The 18,449-nt window shown below is 42.0% G+C and overlaps 3 protein-coding genes across 6 annotated transcripts in view; 2 read left to right on the top strand and 1 right to left on the bottom strand.

Annotated features, from left to right (window-relative positions):
* PTCD1 (pentatricopeptide repeat domain 1) overlaps positions 1-5,709 on the top strand; it is a 20,018-nt gene extending 14,309 nt beyond the window's left edge. For all 3 annotated transcript variants that reach the window (XM_074205702.1, XM_074205704.1, XM_074205703.1), the window contains exon 9: positions 143-5,709. In XM_074205702.1, the coding sequence (XP_074061803.1) occupies positions 143-340 (198 nt within the window). In that variant the 3' untranslated portion in view covers positions 341-5,709. The remainder of the gene's footprint in view (positions 1-142) is intronic.
* On the bottom strand, positions 1,497-8,847 carry BUD31 (BUD31 homolog). Of its 2 annotated transcripts, none has more exons than XM_074205709.1 (5): positions 8,141-8,847; positions 7,007-7,103; positions 3,235-3,357; positions 2,800-2,966; positions 1,497-1,755 (listed from the first exon to the last, which is right to left on the bottom strand). In XM_074205709.1, exons 2-5 carry the CDS (start codon positions 7,098-7,100, stop codon positions 1,705-1,707), a joined length of 435 nt encoding a protein of 144 aa, XP_074061810.1. In that variant the 5' UTR covers positions 7,101-7,103; positions 8,141-8,847; the 3' UTR covers positions 1,497-1,704. The 2 variants fall into 2 exon arrangements, with proteins under 2 accessions (XP_074061810.1, XP_074061811.1); XM_074205710.1 differs by lacking the exon at positions 8,141-8,847 and adding an exon at positions 7,672-7,899.
* Positions 8,308-18,449, top strand: PDAP1 (PDGFA associated protein 1). The gene is made up of 6 exons (XM_074205708.1): positions 8,308-8,753; positions 12,755-12,846; positions 14,417-14,527; positions 15,727-15,848; positions 16,795-16,946; positions 17,665-18,449. The coding sequence occupies exons 1-6, from the start codon at positions 8,741-8,743 to the stop codon at positions 17,721-17,723; spliced, it is 549 nt and encodes a 182-aa protein (XP_074061809.1). The 5' UTR covers positions 8,308-8,740; the 3' UTR covers positions 17,724-18,449.

The following is an 18,449-nucleotide window of genomic DNA, read 5'->3' as shown; positions in this document are numbered from 1 at the left end:
ACACAGTCCACCTTTTAACTAAAATTATATGTAACAACATGTAATGAGTAACTATGAACTGGGAACCCTTTCTTAACTATCCTAAATATTTCTAGCTTAACCCTAATCTTAAATCTCCTGTAACTGGATTTTTCAATTACAGTACAAAGAGAAGAATACCTACTTGGAAAAGATCGATGGGTTTCGAGCTTACTACAAGGGATGGCTGAAAGTGATGTCTGCAGAAGAAACTCCCCATCCTTGGCAGAAATATAGAACAAAACTTAAGAGTGACGAAGTTAGTGAAGAGAAGACTAAAGAAACCCAAGGCATGGGAGGCCAACAAGAACAGACTCTATGATAATCTCCTTCAGTTGACTGACAGTATAAACCAACTTTGGGACATACTGCAAAAACCCAAAAGTCCCAAATTGTTAGATGGTTAATTGTCCACAAAGAAGTGGAAGCAGAATGGGGTTTGAATGTCTGATAGTCATGACACTATGTCTAGTATTCATTACTGGCCAGTCTATAACTAGGGTCTTATTGCATTTTAGAATGCTTTCAAAAGACTTTATTATATATGACCTGGTTGTACCAACTTTTGTTTCCTAAATTATCAGCCTTATAAAACTGTTTTTACCAGTATTACAAACAGCATACCAAGAAAATCATGTCCAAAGGCAGCCAGGATGATTATCAGCCACATGTTCAGATGGTAGTTAGAATATTTAACTTGATTTAAAAAAAAAATATTTAACTTGGGGAAGACCTGGGCAGAAGAAATCACCAGGGTAATCTTCAAGTATTTGAAGGGATGACATATGGAAAAATGGATTAGACTTGATATTCTCATGCTCCAAGGGGCAGAATAACAAATTGAAAAGACAAATTTAAATTTTAAGGAAAAATTTCAAATAATCTATGCTATTTAGAAGAGGTTTGGAGGTCCTCAGGATTTCTCCTTTATTGGAAATCTTCATGCAGAAAATGGTATGTTAGAGGGAGTGGTTACTCTGAGGTCCCTTCCAACTCTGCAAATACTGGGATGATACCTTCATTATCCTCAAACTATAAAATATCTATTCTGATATGGCCTATAATAATGTTAAGAGTTCTTAAGAGTCAAAGGATATGGCCTTGAGTGTTGCCATTCAGTTACTAGTTCTATGGCAAAGCACTCAACCCTTCTGAATTCTTCCTATTTATATTAGAAGCCTTATAGTAGGAAACTGGCCTCAGAGCTAGACATAGGTTGAAATCCCACTTCAGATGGCAGCTGTGGAAATTGGGTACTGGATTAGAAAAGTTGCTAAAGTCCCTTCCAACTCTTAGTCCTGAAATTCTATGAACCTGTTTCCTGTAAAATGGAGATTTTTTTCACTAACTAATCCTATAGGGTCATGAGGAAAGATTAAGTGTATTTAACTTCTTACATATATAAAAAGGGCTAATTCACCTATGAGTTCTAAGTGGCTTGAGAGATATCTATATCATTGCATTAACAACAGAATGAGTTACCAATGGTTAAAGATTTTATTTTTAAATCACAGATAATTACAATTGATTAGAACAGTCTTTCATTTGCCATCATGCTCCAATCCCAGGTTGTAGCTGAAGAGCAAGAGTTATCCAGGAAAATGTTCATTTTAACAGCCATTCATGGAGATGAACATTAAAAACAAGTCAGAAATGGAACCTATGGGTTCAATGCTTCAAAGCCTGTCAACCAGAACATCCTCGGCAGCCACAGTGGGTACACTCAATGATCCGCCCCTGTAAAACAAGGCAAGTCATGACATATCCTAGATGACAGTGAGGCAGGAGATAAACATTTTAAAACCTGATTCTATTACCTATTAACCGAATGGATTTGTGACATGGAACATGAATGAGAAATTTCCCTAAATGTTCACTTCCTTCTATGGTATCAAAAACCCAAAGGATAAAAATTCAGTGGAATTCATACTTTTAAATCTTGAAATGCTGTGGAATGATATGGGCAAGGACAGGTTTTTCCCCCCAGTTTTGTAAAAGAGCTAATTAATACAAATTAATGGGGGGGGGGGACAGGTCTGCATAAAAACTTCAACCATGGCATAAGTCCCCCTTTACTTCCCAATCCCTATTAGTAATAACCTTGTATGATATAAATGAATTAGGTATGCCAAATGCTATCCTGTAATTAGCATCTTTAAGAAGTCAAACTGGGGCAGCTAGGTGGCACAGTGGATAAGAGCATGGGTCCTGGAGTCAGGAGGACTGAGTTCAAATACAGACTCAGAAACTTAATATTTGCTTGGCTGTGTGACTTTGGGCAAGTCACTTAATTCCACTGCCCTGCAAAAAAAGTCAGACACATCATTTTTCTGTCCTAAGTAAAAAAAGATAGGCAAAATTTAATCCTAAAAAAAAGCCTAATTCAAGTGACAACTAGATCAATTCAGCAGATCTAGTTTTCTTAATGGATTGAATTGAACCATAAGGATGTAAAGCATTTGGACATCTTTTTGCCATTATGTACACCCCCAAATCTTGCCCATCTCGTGCATCAAAATAGAAAAATAGGATACATAAGACAACTATTATAGAAATGGTCATGTTGAAGGAAGGAGCCAGAAAAACCAAAAAAGAGAACTAAAACCCACAGTACTACCACTACAATCAAAATCTACATTAAAAAAATGAGGCCCCCCCCAAGTGATTAAATTATTAGGTTACTAAGCAACATTATTAAATTATAGAAAGTAAAATTCAGAACAATCCTAGAAATTTAACTCTGGTTGTACAGACATTAAATACCAATAGGAAAAAGCTTACCACTTCTAACTTGCTTTTTGGAACCCTACATATACAGTTAGTTCCAAAATTGGTATCCCGAGTCTGGATGCAACGGAGACAACACAGATTTTCATAACCTTGTTTTTTCCACTTGGCAATCAAGTTCTTGTCTGCATAACCTTCTTTAATGCAGTATTCATACAATTCTGTCAGAGAGAGGGGAAAAAATTAGATACCTGTCCAGTATAACCCCCCTTCACCAATCTTCAGTAAGATGTGTGAGAAGAAAGGGAAAAAATTAAGTACATTTTACCAATGTATTTTTGTTTAGTGATCAGGAAAAAACTGGCTACGGTTTCAGGAATGGCATCCAAGATTTAATTAGTCTCAGAGCTTAAACTTGAAGTTGGGATTTCTTCCACTAAGAAAAAAAACAAGATACCAAAAAAGTCTAAGATCTCATTCCATGATTACCTCTACTTATGGCTTTCCTCTTATAAAAGAGGTCAAATATGTATCTTGTTTTCTGGTGATGAATCCTGAAGATTGGCCAAAGAGATTCTACTTTCCTCTTTCCTTCATGAGGTTCAGTTTCAGCTAGGAAGAGAAAGGCACAGAAATTAGGTATAGAGATTCTGACACAATTTTCTAAGAGTAAAAAAAAAGTCTATAAAGTTATATCTCCAAAAACAATGACGACATGGGGAAAAAGAACTATCGAATGATATAAGCATAAGTTTTTTAATGGTTCACTGAATATGAATCTCCATCTCACTCTTCAATTTGCCATTCTTTTCAATGATTTGTTGAGAAAATCCATAGAACAAGATTGGAAAGTTATCGAGAACACGTTGTCTCTTGGTTCTACAAATCCAACCCCCTCATAATTAGTCTTGAGTAAAGAATTTTAGATTTTTAGAGATTATCTAGTATGATGCCTCCTCATCTTCCAGAGAATAAAATATCACACTTCTACTAATAAGTTTTTCCCAGGACTTTCCACTTGGTAGAAGGGACCCAGACTAAGTCACCATTCTTCCTTGTCACTACCCTACCCTCTTCCCCTGCCCTTTTCTGTGTTGAATTCCTCCTTTAGATGTAAATTCCTTTTGGACCAACATTTCCAAAGACATGCCCAATGCTTAAAATAGCACATAGTAAGTGCCCACTGATTTGTTATCACAGATATTAAATAGTAGAGTTAGGATTAAAATTGAGGCCTCCAGCTCTAAATTCAGTAATCCTTCCATACATGGATGGTATCAAAAACATTAAAGCAAGAAAAACTAAATGAAAGATACAGCATAGACTTATGTCATCTTTATAAATGAAGCACCAAGGAAGAGAAACTGCCCAGCTCTGTCCTCTGCCCCTGGAACAGGACTCTGGGGCTCTGAACACATTCAGATCCTGATCACAGTCTAGGCCCCCCCACCTCAGCCCCATGGCAGAGGGGGGCGCTTATGGTCATTCACAGACCAGGAGGGAGGACAGAGCCTCACACACTGAGATCCTTGTGGGAGTGTCCCAAAAGCTCAGGAAGCACCCCAAAAACAGGCTCAGGCTTGGGAAAATGAGCGAACAGAGAAAAAAGAGTAACACCATTGAGAAATATTTTGCCTATGAGCTCAAGAAGGATCAAAACACTCAGTGTGAAGATGAGGAAGTACAAGCTTCTGCATCTAAAGACTCCCAGAAAAACAGAAATTGGGATCAGGCTATGACAGAGCTCAAAAAACACTTTGAAAATCAAATGAGGGAGATAGAAGAAAAACTGGGAAAAGAAATGAGAGGGATGCAGGGAAAACATGAAAATGAAGTCAGCAAGCTTAGCCAAGGAGATCCAAAAAAATAGCATGCTAAAACCAGCTTAGGTCAAATGGATAAAACAATTCAAAAAGTTATTGAGGAGAAGAATGCTTTAAAAAGCAGAATTGGCCAGATAGAAAAAGAGATAAGAAAGCTCTCTGAGGAAAACAAATCTTTCAGACAAAGAATAGAACTCGGGGAGATAGCTGAATTTACGAGAAATCAGGACTCAATACTTCAAAACCAAAAGAATGAAAAATTAGAAGAAAATATGAAACATCTCATTGAAAAAACAACTGATATGGAAAACAGATTTAGGAAAGATAATTTGAAATTATTGGAATACCTGAAAGTCATGATCAGGAAAAAAGCCTTGACATCATTTTCAAAGAATTACTACAGGAAAATTGCCCTGATATCCTAGAAGCAGAGGGTAAAATAGAAATGGAGAGAATCCACCAATCCCCCCGAGAAACAGATCCCAAAAAACCAACCCCCAGGAATATTATAGCCAAGTTCCAGAACTCCTAAGTCAAAGAGAAAATATTACAAGCAGCCAGAAGGACACAGTTCAAATATCATGGAGCTGCAATCAGGATCTCACAGGACTTATCAGCAACTACATTAAAAGCTCGTAGGGCTTGGAATATAATATACCGGAAGGCAAAAGAGCTTAGAATGCAACTGAGAATCAACTACCCAGCAAACATGAATGTCCTCTTCCAGGGGAAAAAGATGGACTTTCAATGAACCAGGGGAATTTCAAATGTTCCTGTTGGAATGGGCCAGAGCTGAACAGAAGGTTTGATCTTCAGATACAGGACTCAGGTGAAGCAGAGATTGGAGGAGAGGGGGAAAATATGAGGGACTTAATGAAGATTAACTGCATGTATTCCTGCATAGAAAAATGACACTGATAATACTCATATGAACCTTCTCAATTAACAGAGCAGGTAGATTTTATAGATGAAGCACAGGAGAAAGCTGAATTTGAAGATAAAATATGGTGTAAAAATGGAGTTAAGAGAAAAAAGGGAAATGTAGTGAGAGAAAGAAAAAGGAGAGCGGAGAATAGGCCAAGATATTCCATATAAGATTTTTCTTTATTACAATGAGCTACTGCAATGATATGGAAGGGGGGAAGGCAAGGGGGAAGGAGGGAATTTTCGCTCTCATCAGAGGTGGCTAAGAGAGGAAACAGCATGTATATACTCAATGGGGTATAGACATCTGGAGTAATATGGGGGGAGGAAGGGGTGGGGTGAATGATGGAGGAGAGGATGGAGCATGGGGGGAAGAATGGTCAGATATAACACATTTTCTTTTTTACTTCTTACAAGGGGCTGGGATTGGATGGCCTGTCTGGGTCCATAGGGCCAGGTGGATGCTGGGCCTAAGGGGTGGTATGGGGGCTTGGGGCCCCTTGGCCCCAGAGCCAGGGATCTGTCTGCTGCGCCACTCAGCGACCCTACAGCAGAGTCAGAGTGAAAGGAGAGAGAAGAAATACGAAAGAAGGGAGTTGCAATCAGCAATGGCAACGTTGGAATAATATGGAAGTAACTTTTGTGATGGACTTATAAAGAATGTGATCCACCCGCGATAGAGTTGTTGATGTTGGAACACAGACTGAAGCACATTTTTAATTATTGGGGGGGGGGGGGTGCGGGGCAGAGGGGGCTGGGTGGCCTGCCTGGGGCTGCATATAGCAGGGTGATGATTGGATGTCTGAGGCTGGATTTGGACCCGGGTGCTCCTGGTTCAAGGGCCAATGCTCCATCTGCCACCCAGCTGCCCCTACTATTATTACTATTTTCTTTTCTTTTTTTCTTTTCTTGGTTTTTGCAGGGCAGTGGGGTTGGGGTGGCTTGCATGTCACACAGCTGGGTGATTGTTGGGTGTATGGGGCCGGATATGAGCTCAGGTGCTCCTGGCTCCAGGGCTGGTGCTCCATCCACTGTGCCACCTGGCCATACCTACAATTATTGCTATTATTTTTTTTTAATTTCAATTTTTTTCTCCCCTTATCGCTCAAGTGAGTCTATAATTTTTTTTGGGGGAGGGGGCATTTTGTTTACTCTTCAACAAGAATATTTTACTAATGTATAAAAAACATTATTTGTACAAAATGAGAATAAATATTAAAGTATAAAAATTTTATTTTTTACTTTTTTAACATTTTTGCAAGGCAAACGGGGTTAAGTGGCTTGCCCAAGGTTACACAGCTAGGTAATTACTAAGTGTCTGAGACTGGATTTGAACCCAGGTACTCCTGATTCCAGGGCTGATGCTTTATCCACTACACCACCTAGCCGCCCCAAAAGTATAAAAATTTAAAAAAAAAATAAATGAAGCAACAAAATTTAGATGGAATATTCAAGAGCTGTATCCAAAGCAAATGAGATTAGTCTACTAAGGAAAATGAAAACACTTTCCTAACCTTCTCTCATCTTCTGATCCAATTCATCCAGTGTTGGTTCAATTAGCTCCCAACCATCTGGAGGAGCTTTCCTGCTTCTTTTTACCTTAGGCATCTTCTGCAAAACAACACAAAATATCAAAAATAAGTTAAATTAGTTCCTGATACTCAATTCCATAAAGGATAGGTCTGTGAAATCAAAAACACCCAGGCTCCAAACATGTAAGAGAACACAAGCCAGATGTAAATTCTATCACTTGGAAAGTGCTGAACGTTTGTAAACTAAAGGAGAAATATAGGTAGCCTGGTACCAGGGGAGAAAAAAATACTAGCTCTGGATTCAAAAGATCTGGCTTCAAATTCTTCTCTTAGCATGTTACCTTAAACAAGTTAATTAAACTTCCCTGGCCCTCAACTGTAAAATGAAGAGTTTGCACTTCATTATCTCTGAGGTCCCAACCAGCAACTGGGGAAGCCTCTAGTCTTCCGAAATTATCGATAGAGTTCGCCTCATCCTGAGCCAATGGGAGGAGCTTTCTCTTGGGACCTCACAGGATGTTTCTTTTACGTCTGGGCAACACTTTCTCTCCTGTTGGCATCTTCTCCGGCTACTCTGCAGATTCCCCAGGGCCAATGTTGGCTGGACTCGCTCCCACCACCGCCCCAACTCCGCGACCCCCCATCACCTCGGCGCCGGGCCACCCTTCTGCACAGGTCCAAAATACGTGTTTAAGGCTCTGACTTTGATTCTAGAAACGACGCTTAGAGTATAGCGAAGGCAGGTTGGAGCCGGGGGCTTGCCGAGGCGGCACAGCTAGAACGGCGTCCCGGCCCCTCCTCCGCGCTCGGACGCTTCCCGCCGCCGGCTCCCCAGCCAGGGGGAGCTCCTCCCTCGACCACCACAACAAAGCTCCACGCCGGGGGCGCCACCGGCCGAGGCCGCTCTCCGACGCGCAGCGGAGCCAGTGTTGGGGCCGGGCGGGGGAAGGGGAGGGGTCTCCTTATTAAGCCCCTAGAGGAGGGGCGGCAGGGGCAGAAGCCTCCTTAGTCCTCCCGGGCTAACGCAAGGGGCCAGCACAAGGCGCCTCTGGGGCTCGCGAGGAGGCAAGGACGCCAAGGGGCCGGCGCCGAGCCAAGCGCGGCCACAAAACTCACCGAGGGCTCCGCCGACCACCGGCCCGGCTTCCGCTTCCGGCCCGCCGCTCCGCCCCGACACGCGTCGCCCGCTTAATACGTCACGGACGGGGCCCTCTCGGCCGCCGGAATATCTCGTCGCCCTCCCGCCACAGGCCAAGGCTCGCCAAGGTATTGCGTCAGTCCGGGCGTCCGCCGCTTTGCCTGCAGGGAATTCTAACTCCCCGCGCCGGGGGCCGGGCGCAGCTCCTTCATGGGGGAGTCCGACCTCCTCTAGGTGTGGCGCGGCGGCCCGCCTGGGCTGCGGGGCCGGGCAGTGCCCGTGAGAGAGGCACCGGCGCCCCCGGAGCTCCGGCGAGCGCCCGGGACAGCCGCCCCTCGAGCCCCGGCGCCTGGAAGCGGGGGTTCCGGGGCCTCGTGGCGGCGGCGGCGGCGGCGGCGGCGGCACGCGACCGCAGCTTGAGCCCGCGGAGGGTTTCTGCCCTGGGCCCCAGGGCAGGCTAGAGACAGAGAGAGACCGGGGAGCCGGGGCGGGAGGGGGGAGGGGGGAGGAAGGAGGGACCGAGCCGAGTTCCGGTTCCGGCGTCAGTTCCAGTTCCCGCAGCAGCTGCCGGAGCCGCGATGCCCAAAGGAGGTGAGGGGCGCGCGCGAGGCCCGGGGGGGAGGCGGGCGCGGCGTCCCCGGGGCCCGGGGCCCGGCCCTGGCCCGATCTGCCGGCCGGCGCCCGCATCGGGGCAGCCCCCAGCCGGGGCCGGAGGCGCGGCGCTGCGGGGTGGGGGCCCAGCCCGGCCGGCGCGCCCGCCCCCTCCCGTGGCCCGGCCCGAGGGTGCCCACCTGCGGGGCCCAACCGAAGAGGCCGGAGTGCGAGGGGCGGCGGGACAGCCGCCGGGGGGGCGCCCAGCCCGCGGAGGAGGAGGCAGAGCCGGGCTGCCGGCCGCCGGTGCCCGGGGGGGGGGCAGCCGGCCCGGCCCGGGGATCCAGCTCCGTGACCCTTAGGGACGGATGAGTCACAAGCATCCTCTGGGCTGTGATGGGAGCCGCTCCGTGTGTTGTGAAGCCACAATTAGCCCCGTGCCCCGGCGGCAGCCCGGCTGGGTGGTTGTGGGCCTGGGAGGAGGCGCCGCCTCCTCGGGAGCTGGTAGGAAGAGCGGGTCCGGGTCCTCCTTTCGTACGGAGTTTAAAACTGAGACCCGCAGAAGGCGCGCGTGCCCTGCCCGGGGGCACGTGGGCAGCAGCAACTAACTCCGGCTCAAGTTTCCCATCTTTCGCCCCGGTTCACACCCGTGTCATTCTTTTTGTCCTGTTTAGGCGAACTGAAATGAAACGTGTAAACGCTGTTTTAGCTAGAATCACTTCTACCCAGTTTTCTCAGAGTTCGTGACTTCGTGAACTAACCGATTACATTCTAGTCCCCTGCTTTGGAGAGTTGCAGAAGCTAGGTCTTTTTATATTTTTCTAATCATTTGTCCAACTCTGTTCCATGGTTAAGTTTTGGTTGAGGTTGGAAGTTTAAATAGGAAAACTTAAAACCAACCTCCTGATAACTTCGGTTTAAAATGATCACAAGCAGATTTGTAAGCTCACAGATTGTTTACGAGCCTGAAGCACATGAGAATTAGGCATCAGAGTAATAGTGTGTTAAGTTGATATTTTTTAAGAAACTAAAACAGAATTAGTTACTATGTTTAAATGCTGTAAGATTAGACTCTAAAGAAATCACTTTTGTGAATTGTTGCTATCGCTTGGAAAACCTAAGAGGGTAAGACAAGGTGCTTCATTTAAAGGAAGAATTAGAATCCTCACCATACTGCACTTGAAATTCAAGTAGTCATTAAAAATGAGTGCTGGTTCCATAAGTGGCACAATTATATCACAGCACCTGCTATCTAGGAAATCCAGGGGAAAGGAAGCAGCTTTGGGACTTTCACTTGAGTTCCCACCTGGGCTCAGAAAATGGATCGTGGAAACAATACTGTGCTTAATTAAAGAGACTATATTTTGTGGTAAATACTCATTGGAAATTAGGTGGGTCCAGGGCAGCTAGGCGGCACAGTGAATAGAGCACCGGAGTCAGGAGTACCTGGGTTCAAATTCGACCTCAGACACTTAATAAATTACCTAGCCATGTGGCCTTGGGCAAGCCACTTAACCCCATTGCCTTGAAAAAAATCTTTAAAAAAAAAAAAGAAGAAATTAGGTGGGTCCCAGCTCAAGTGGGTAAGAACACATCCAAGGATCCAGGCAAACATTCCTAAGAGTAGTAAAATATAATGCTTGTCACCTGCTTTACTTTCATAGCAATGACAAATTGGTATGTTAGCTTAAGCAATGTTAGATAATAAAACTAATGATATATGAGCATGCTTGAATTGGCAACCAATTTTTAATTCTTAGATTTTATCAAGTTGTTTTAAATCTAAATCTCTAGTTTGCCAAAAGCATTTCATTTTTACAGATTTTGAAAAGGCATTTTCATATTTTCTTCCTTATACTTTATTCCATTTCAACCCGAAAGTATTTTTTAAGTATTGTTTAATGAGTATAGGAAATCCAGTGACAGTGTTTACTTTTTCCACTGCCATGTTATTGGGGAGGCTACTCTTTTGACGTTAAAGAAACAATTTAACATTTTTTTTACATGAAATCAGAACTTACCTAGGCTTAGATTCATCAAAACTAATGAATAAATATATCAACTTATTCACCATCATACATGATATTTCAGTTTCCTTCTGTTTGGTTCACTTTACTTTGGTGGGGTTTTTTTGCTTATTTCACACAACCTGGTTTTAGTGAATTGACAACTGATCTCCAAATGAGAAAGAAGACCTGGGGGTCAAGCCCTACATCTGGCACACAACATAGTCTGTGACCCTGGGCACCTTCTTTCTCACAGACTCTGTAAGACTTGAAGCTACTAAAAAGGGACTAGTTTGCCTGGATGGAGAGCAGGGTTCTCACAGAGAGCCTCCCTATACCCAGGAAATCACAGTTCTCATTTCCCATTTTTCCTATTCATATGAGAATTCTGTTATATTCACCTACCTAATCAGTGGGCATCTACTTGGTTTCCATTTTTTGCTGCTATGACTATTTTGGTGTATGTGGAAGCCTGTTTAATTTTGACCTCCTTTTACCATGTGTCTTAACAGCGGAATCTCTGGTATGGATTTTCTTGGCATAATACCAGTAAGTCTATAACATAGATATCTTTCCATAACTCCTCCAACAAGAACTATTCCTGTTTTGTCAATTTTGTCAGTTTGCTAGGTATAAATCTGAATTGTTTTGATTCACTTTTTTCTTAATGATCAGAGCCATCTGACATGATTATTAATAATTTGAAATTTTTAAGACAATTTTTTATTGTTATCTGTTGGGGGATGACTCTTGGTCTTATATATTTGCATTATTTCCCAAACATCAAGCCCATATCAGAGATATTTGATGCAGATTTTTTTTCTCCTCTCCAGTTTTTCTACTTCTTCTGGTGGCTTCCATTTTATTCAGGCAAAAACTTAGAATTTCATGTATTATAATCAGAATGATTTTTTTTCATCATTATCCCTATCTTTTATTTGATTCTCCTCCCCCTAGTTACACATAGCTGTGAAAAATACCTGATCTCATTTCTCATATACAGCCTTTAATGCTTAGTTCACATAGCCATTTTCTAGTCATTTTTAGAAAAGAATAAATAGAAATCATCATTAGTACTCAGATGAATATAAGAGGTAGAGTGGATAGGCCATTGAACTTAGATGAATAACCTTAGATCCCACCTCAGATCTTTAATATATGTGTCACTGTCAGCAAGTCATTTAACCTCTCTGTAATGTTTCTCTCTTCTATGAAATGAAGGGGGCCAAAATAAATGACCTCTGGGCTCCCTTCCAGAATCCAAATTCTAAATCTTTGAACTTATGAATTTACCGGAGTTTTGTTCTGTGCCTCCCAAGATGAACATTATCCTGCCTCATTCATATTAGTGCTTATCATTTCAAAGAGGTCAGTAGTCATTCCAAGAATCTCACTCCACTGGCAACATCCCCCTTTGAATAAATAGCTGAGTTTGGTTCTCAAGTATTTGAAGGAATCGTTAGCATTATAGATTTTTTCTTTGTCAGCCAGCTCAATTTTCCAGAATTTTTAGCTTCTGTACTTTTAAAAGAAATGAGACAACTCGGGGCGGCTAGGTGGCACAGTGGATAAACCACCGGCCCTGGAGTCAGTAGTACCTAGGTTCAAATCTTAATAATTACCTAGCCGTGTGGCCTTGGGCAAACCATTTAACCCCATTGCCTTGCAAAAACCTTTAAAAAAAAAAAGAAATGAGACAAACTCTACTTCCACTTTTGCAGAGATGTGAGATTGAACATATGTTCATCACATATATCAAGACTTTTTTTTGATAAACTGATTTCTTTAGTTGAGTTTTTCTCTTCCCTTTTTTATTATTTACTATTAATAATATTTCTTTGGGAAGAGGTGATAGAGCACACTGAGAAATATAAACAAGTTTTAAAAAGAAAGAAACTTAAGCTTTATGTAGTAACATATCTAAAAAAGAATAGGGCAGGTGTTTTGAGCAATTACAACTGTCTTCCTTCCTAAAATACAAATTCTCTTGTGCAGGGAGAAAAGGAGGCCACAAAGGCCGAGCAAGGCAATACACAAGCCCTGAAGAGATTGATGCCCAGCTTCAAGCTGAAAAACAGAAGGCTAGGGTGAGTGTTTTCATTTCTAAAATGTTTAGTACTGTCATTAATTGGTTTGAAAAAACTGACAGCCATTTATATATAGCATCATAAAATGGCATTCTATACTCAGTTCTGTTTATGGACTCCTTTTGTCGTTCATGAAACATATTAGATAAAAGGGGGGAGGGTATCCTGTCCTGAAAATTTTGTTGTAAAGCCTTAAAACTCATAGACAAAGCATCACACAAAATCCAGGAGTATCAGTAGTCTAGAGAAGAGGACGGATGGACACACACACACACACACACACAAAACACCATCATACACTTTCAATTTACCTTCTCAAAGCTTGCCCTAACCAAGTGGAAATTAAATCTTGCTGATTTGTTCCTTTATTCAAGGAACATTTTTTAGTGTTTATTGTGTGCAAAGCTTTCTTCTAGATTCTTGGAAAAGATTGTATTGCAAAGATATATGGGACAGTTTATACCCTTCGGGAAGTTATGATCTAGTTGAAAAGATATAAAAGTTAAAAAGCACAGTGTGATATGTGCCTTATGAGTTGGACCTTTAAAAATGAAAAGAATCTCATTCGATTGGTGGGACATTGTATTCAGGGTCAAGATTCCTAATCAAAGACTTGGAGGCAGAAAAGTACAAGGCTTATTTGAGGGATTGTGAATTGTTATCATTTGAGGGAGTTGTAGGCAAGACTTAACTGATAGTTTAGAATCATTATGAAAGGCAAGGAAATTCGATTTGGTTCTTTAAGCGTGGGGAGTTAAGGAAGGGTTTTGACTAGTAGAATAAAAAGATATAAGGAGACTTGGAATGATTAATTTGGTCTTGCACAAGAAAGATTTGGAGGAGAGGGTACCACTTTAGCTGAGAATAAGATAACAGCATAAAATGGAACGGTGAAAATTGAAAGGAGGGCGAATGCAAGAAACATTATGAAGGAAGAATCAACTTATTTGCTGCAAGAGGAATTTTGAGTGGCATTTAATTATCAAATTTTAGTACTAGAGTGTATGTTCAATTTGAATTTTAAAATGTGTTCTGGAATTACCCACTGTGACAGTATCATGGGAACTCTAGAGGCTAAATAGGGTGGGGTTACCTGCCATGCTAATAGATTTCCTTTATTCATAAATTGCCTTTTTTTAGACTTTGTGTATTTAACTTCAAAAGGTCAGTCCATCGGTATTTAGTGGACATAGACATAAAGGATTTACAAAAAGCTCTTCATGTTCATTATCTCACTTGATCTTTTCAACAATCCTGTAAGGCTAGTATTAAACCCTTTTTACAGATGAGGTATTGAAACTCAAGGGAGCCTTAATGGTTGGCGCCCAAGGTCACACTGGTAAGTGATAGAGCTAAGACTCAAACACAGGCCTCCTGACTTGTGTCCCAATCCTCTTTCCATGGCAACATGGGAAGTGATATGCTCAACCCCCATGTAAACTGCCTTAGAGAACAGACGTAATATAAGAAAGACTTTAAATGGCTTGTAATCTCACACAGAGGTAATTAAAAGTGGGTGTGGGGTTTTGTTACTGCTTTCAACCCTTTAATTTGTAAATTCCTGAAAAAGGAAGAAGAAGAACAAAGTGAAGAACTTGGTGATGGGGCAGCTGGTGACCCCAAAAAGGAAAAGAAATCCTTAGATTCTGATGAAAGTGATGAAGATGATGATGACTACCAGGTATTGTCTCTTATCAGAACATTGATCACAGATTGGGATTTACATGTCCATTTTCTGATCACCAACATACAAAGGGAAGGCTGACAGACAGAAACTGGAGGTTAACTTGCCACATTTCCTTCGTTTCATTGTTGCATAGCCTGAAGCACAGAAGTAAAATGGTCCCCTTATTCACACAGGGATGTTCATATCAGACCTGGAACCACTCTCAGGTCTAGGCAGCCTAGAGTTCTTTTCTCCACCTCAGGGAGGGAGTGTTGTATAGTATTTAAAGTCCTATTTGGAGAGTAGTGATTTAGGTTCAAATTCCAGCTTTGATAATTCCCCATATGAATAAGCATTCATATTATTTTTAGGACTCCTTTTCCGCATTTATAAGATGGGGGTGATGATATTTGTAGCTTCTGGGGGAATAAGTAAATTGTAAACCTTGAAGTGTTTTATAAAGATGTGGATTGTTATTTTTTTTATAATAGCCTTTTCCCAGTAGCTGTAGGGCTTAGCACTTTCACCATATGACATATATGTTCTTCACTTTATATCCATAAAAGAAAGCTCTCGATTTAGGGCCCATCTGCCTTCTTGAACAAGCTTAGAAATCTGATCTCGAAGCTAATCCTGTACTATGAAAAGCATAAAGCTTCATTTTTTTTCCTGTGGGCCAAGAAAAATATGAATTGTATTTATTTGGCAGGACATGTACTTATTGGCCCTATGTGGGAACCTACATGTTATTATCCAAAAAAAAAGAAAGAAACGGCTTTCTAGAGATGCTTTTTTTTAGGTTTTTGCAAGGCAAATGGGGTTAAGTGGCTTGCCCAAGGCCACACAGCTAGGTAATTATTAAGTGTCTGAGACCAGATTTGAACCCAGGGCCAGTGCTTTATCCACTGTGCCACCTAGCCACCCCTAGAGATGCTTTTTTAAAAAGTTAAGCTTTCCATCACCTTTACCTTTCAGGAATTGGTGCTCTGCTCAGAACACAGATTTTACAAGTGATTTGACTATGTCCCACATGTAACTTTCCCTGTTAGCTGCAGGCAGGAGTCATAAGCAGCTGATCTGTCTTGTAGAAATCATTCTTCTGTCCCCCCTCCCCAAATAAACCAGCAGAGCTTCTGAATGGATGTAACTTGTCTCTCTAGGATGACAAATAAAAAGATTCACTAACCTGGAACTACCTTTTTTCTGAATCCTAGCAAAAGCGCAAAGGAGTGGAAGGGTTAATAGACATAGAAAATCCCAACCGAATAGGCCAGACAACCAAAAAAGTCACTCAGCTGGATCTGGATGGGCCAAAGGAGCTGTCTAGGAGAGAACGGTAACTTCTATTTTGGAAACTTTCTGTCATCCTGTGTGCGTGTTTGAATGGCAGCCTTTTCTGACTGTGTCTCTCTCACAGAAAAATCCTGGGCAGAAACCATCCCTAGGAGGAAAGAGGGAATGGTCTTTTTTTCTGCAAAGTAGTACTACTGTTAACTTACCACAGAACATTCAGAGGCAGATCGTGTCGTTCATCTGATTGGAAGCAAAAAGAATGAATAACTTAGAAGGGTATTTTTTCAGGTAGTTGATAGGGACTTTTCTAGAATATAGGAGTTTTTCCTCTAAATGGGATAGTAATTAGCCCTCTCCCCCCCAACCCCGAGTTGTATGCAATGCATAGACTTGGATGCTCCTGGTTCAGGCTTTGGTCAGCACCTTAATGACTATAAATAGCAATTTTTTGGAGACTACTTATTTTAACATTCATTCTTTTGGTTGCCATTCGAAGTTATAAATGGATTCCATTTACTTGTATAGGGTTTTGTTAGGCTCAATGTTCAGCTCACAAAGAAAACTTCTTATCTCTTTATTAGGTTCTCCCCCTTCCTTCCCATCTTTCTCCTTCCCCACACTAATGACTGACTTTCTCATTTTTGTTCCTCAGCACCATTGTCCACTTCCCCTGTCAACTACAACTCTGCCACTCATTGTAATGCTACTACATTCAGAATGCTCCAGAGGAGAGCCTTGTTACTCCATTTAGTCTTTAAATTGTATCCCCTTCATATTTCAGCATCATTTGTGTAATGTTAAACCTGCATTTTTTGATCTATTGATTTTCCACATCCCCTTTCCTCCTCATGCCAAGAATGCCCCCAAATTGACAACAGTCACATCTTTTTTGTGTTAAGGCCTCATTCCTTCAAGATTTATCTTTCTCATTCTCAAGTGCACAGTATCAAGCATTTAGGCTTTAAATCTTTTTTTTCCCCCTCCAATAGAGAAGAAATAGAAAAACAGAAAGCAAAAGAACGATACATGAAAATGCATTTAGCTGGTAAAACAGAACAAGCCAAAGCAGATCTGGCCCGGCTAGCCATCATCAGGAAACAGAGGGAAGAAGCAGCCAGAAAGAAGGAAGAAGAAAGGAAAGGTAGGAGGCTGTTTGAGGAGCTCTGAAATCAGAGAGCTCTGAGGCCACATTTTTTTTTCCATCTGCAGTAGTGCTTTTTGTAGGAAATGACTAGGAGAAATCATTGCCTGTCTGGCGTCTGTTCCTAGAATAGCACACACATCACCAGTGAATGAGACTCCTGGGTTTGATGTTGCTTTGTTTCTAGATGTCTTACATCTGTGCCCTCCAAATGAGGAGATGCAATTAAAACATCCAGCTTTTTGAAATCTGATGGATGGCTCTGGAAACACCCTTATCAAATTTCCCTTATCCTTGAGGAACTATACAGATTTAGATCAAAGGACTTAAGGAGTCTGCTGTAGACAAGTCCCTGGTGACTTTGGAGCTTCCTTAATCTGGACTTACTCTCTTGTGGCTCATCTAAAACCAGGGTGGGTATTAGCCTCACTGTCTTCAACTCAAGCAGATTTCCATAGAAGACACAAACAAGATGTATAGGCAGCCCTGATTTAGCAGCTCCTTTTTTTCCCCCCAGAAAATGATGGTCTTAATCAATTACAATTACAAATTTAGAACCTTTAGAATCTTTCACATGCCTTCAGGATTGGCAAGAAGCTTATCAGTCAATCACCACACTCAGAAAATAAGTCAGTAGGTCATTATCTAAGTGACTTTTTGTTTGCATATATCTTCTCTGTTTTTTTCTGTTATTTACATACTGTTTCATTTCTTTCAGCAAAAGATGATGCAACTGTGTCAGGAAAACGAATGCAGTCACTCTCCCTGAATAAATAAACACAGTGCATGTGGGAGGAGGAAATGCCAGGGAACTGTGCCCAGGGCCTGCCAGGACCTCTGCCGTATTGCATCCCACACTGGTGCCACCTGGAGTGTACTGTGGCATCCCCCTCCACCTCGTGGAGCCACAGACGGCGTGGATCCTCTTCATCTCGGCACAGAATTCCATTTCGGGGCAGGGGGGATGGGCAGGGGAGGGGGGCAGCTGCTATCTTTGGGGCAGACATAATGCAGAAAAGCATTTCTGTTTGTAACAGTTTGAAAAGTCTGGATGTTTTCGCTGTTTTTAGGATTCAGAATACATAGGAGGGGGGAGGGGACATGGGATGGGGAGGGTAGGAAAAGCTTCGACTAGTAGATTACATGGGGTATGGCAGTTTGGTTAGGGTGGGGGTGACCCATAGAAAGATCTTAATGAAAATCTCGGGTCTGTATTGACAGGTCACACTCATCTACACATTTTCTCATGAAAACTGCAGTCTGAGTGTAGTAATAAAAGTCTGGGAGCCCATTCTCATGTGTGTTCTTGGAGGGGTGACCCTTGTTCATTCCATCCCTCTCTTTTTTTTCCTTTTTTCCCTCCCCTCCAACTAGGTCTAGTTTCCATTTTTAACCATATCTTCTGTTTAAAGAAAAATCTTCATTTATTGGTAAAGGCCCAGGCAAAACATGCTCAAGAAATTAAACTTGTATATTTGGCTGATTAAAATATAAATTATCTTA

Source organism: Macrotis lagotis, chromosome X, assembly GCF_037893015.1.
Source record: "Macrotis lagotis isolate mMagLag1 chromosome X, bilby.v1.9.chrom.fasta, whole genome shotgun sequence".
NCBI classification, from domain to species: Eukaryota; Metazoa; Chordata; class Mammalia; order Peramelemorphia; family Peramelidae; genus Macrotis; species Macrotis lagotis.
Note: the sequence above shows the minus strand (reverse complement) of the source record. Positions and strands in the feature narration are given on the sequence as shown.

What these genes read in the sequence shown, in the direction of transcription:
- BUD31 (XM_074205709.1), bottom strand. Translation starts at nt 7,100, where the DNA reads ATGCCTAAGGTAAAAAGAAGCAGGAAAGCTCCTCCAGATGGTTGGGAG. An exon ending in GGATCAGAAGATGAGAGAAG is followed by an intron (nt 3,358 to 7,006) that starts GTTAGGAAAGTG and finishes TTCTCTTCCTAG; the next exon opens with CTGAAACTGAACCTCATGAA. An exon ending in GAGGAAAGCCATAAGTAGAG is followed by an intron (nt 2,967 to 3,234) that starts GTAATCATGGAA and finishes TCTCTCTGACAG; the next exon opens with AATTGTATGAATACTGCATT.
- PDAP1 (XM_074205708.1), top strand. An exon ending in GAGCTGTCTAGGAGAGAACG is followed by an intron (nt 15,849 to 16,794) that starts GTAACTTCTATT and finishes CCCCTCCAATAG; the next exon opens with AGAAGAAATAGAAAAACAGA. An exon ending in GAAGGAAGAAGAAAGGAAAG is followed by an intron (nt 16,947 to 17,664) that starts GTAGGAGGCTGT and finishes CATTTCTTTCAG; the next exon opens with CAAAAGATGATGCAACTGTG.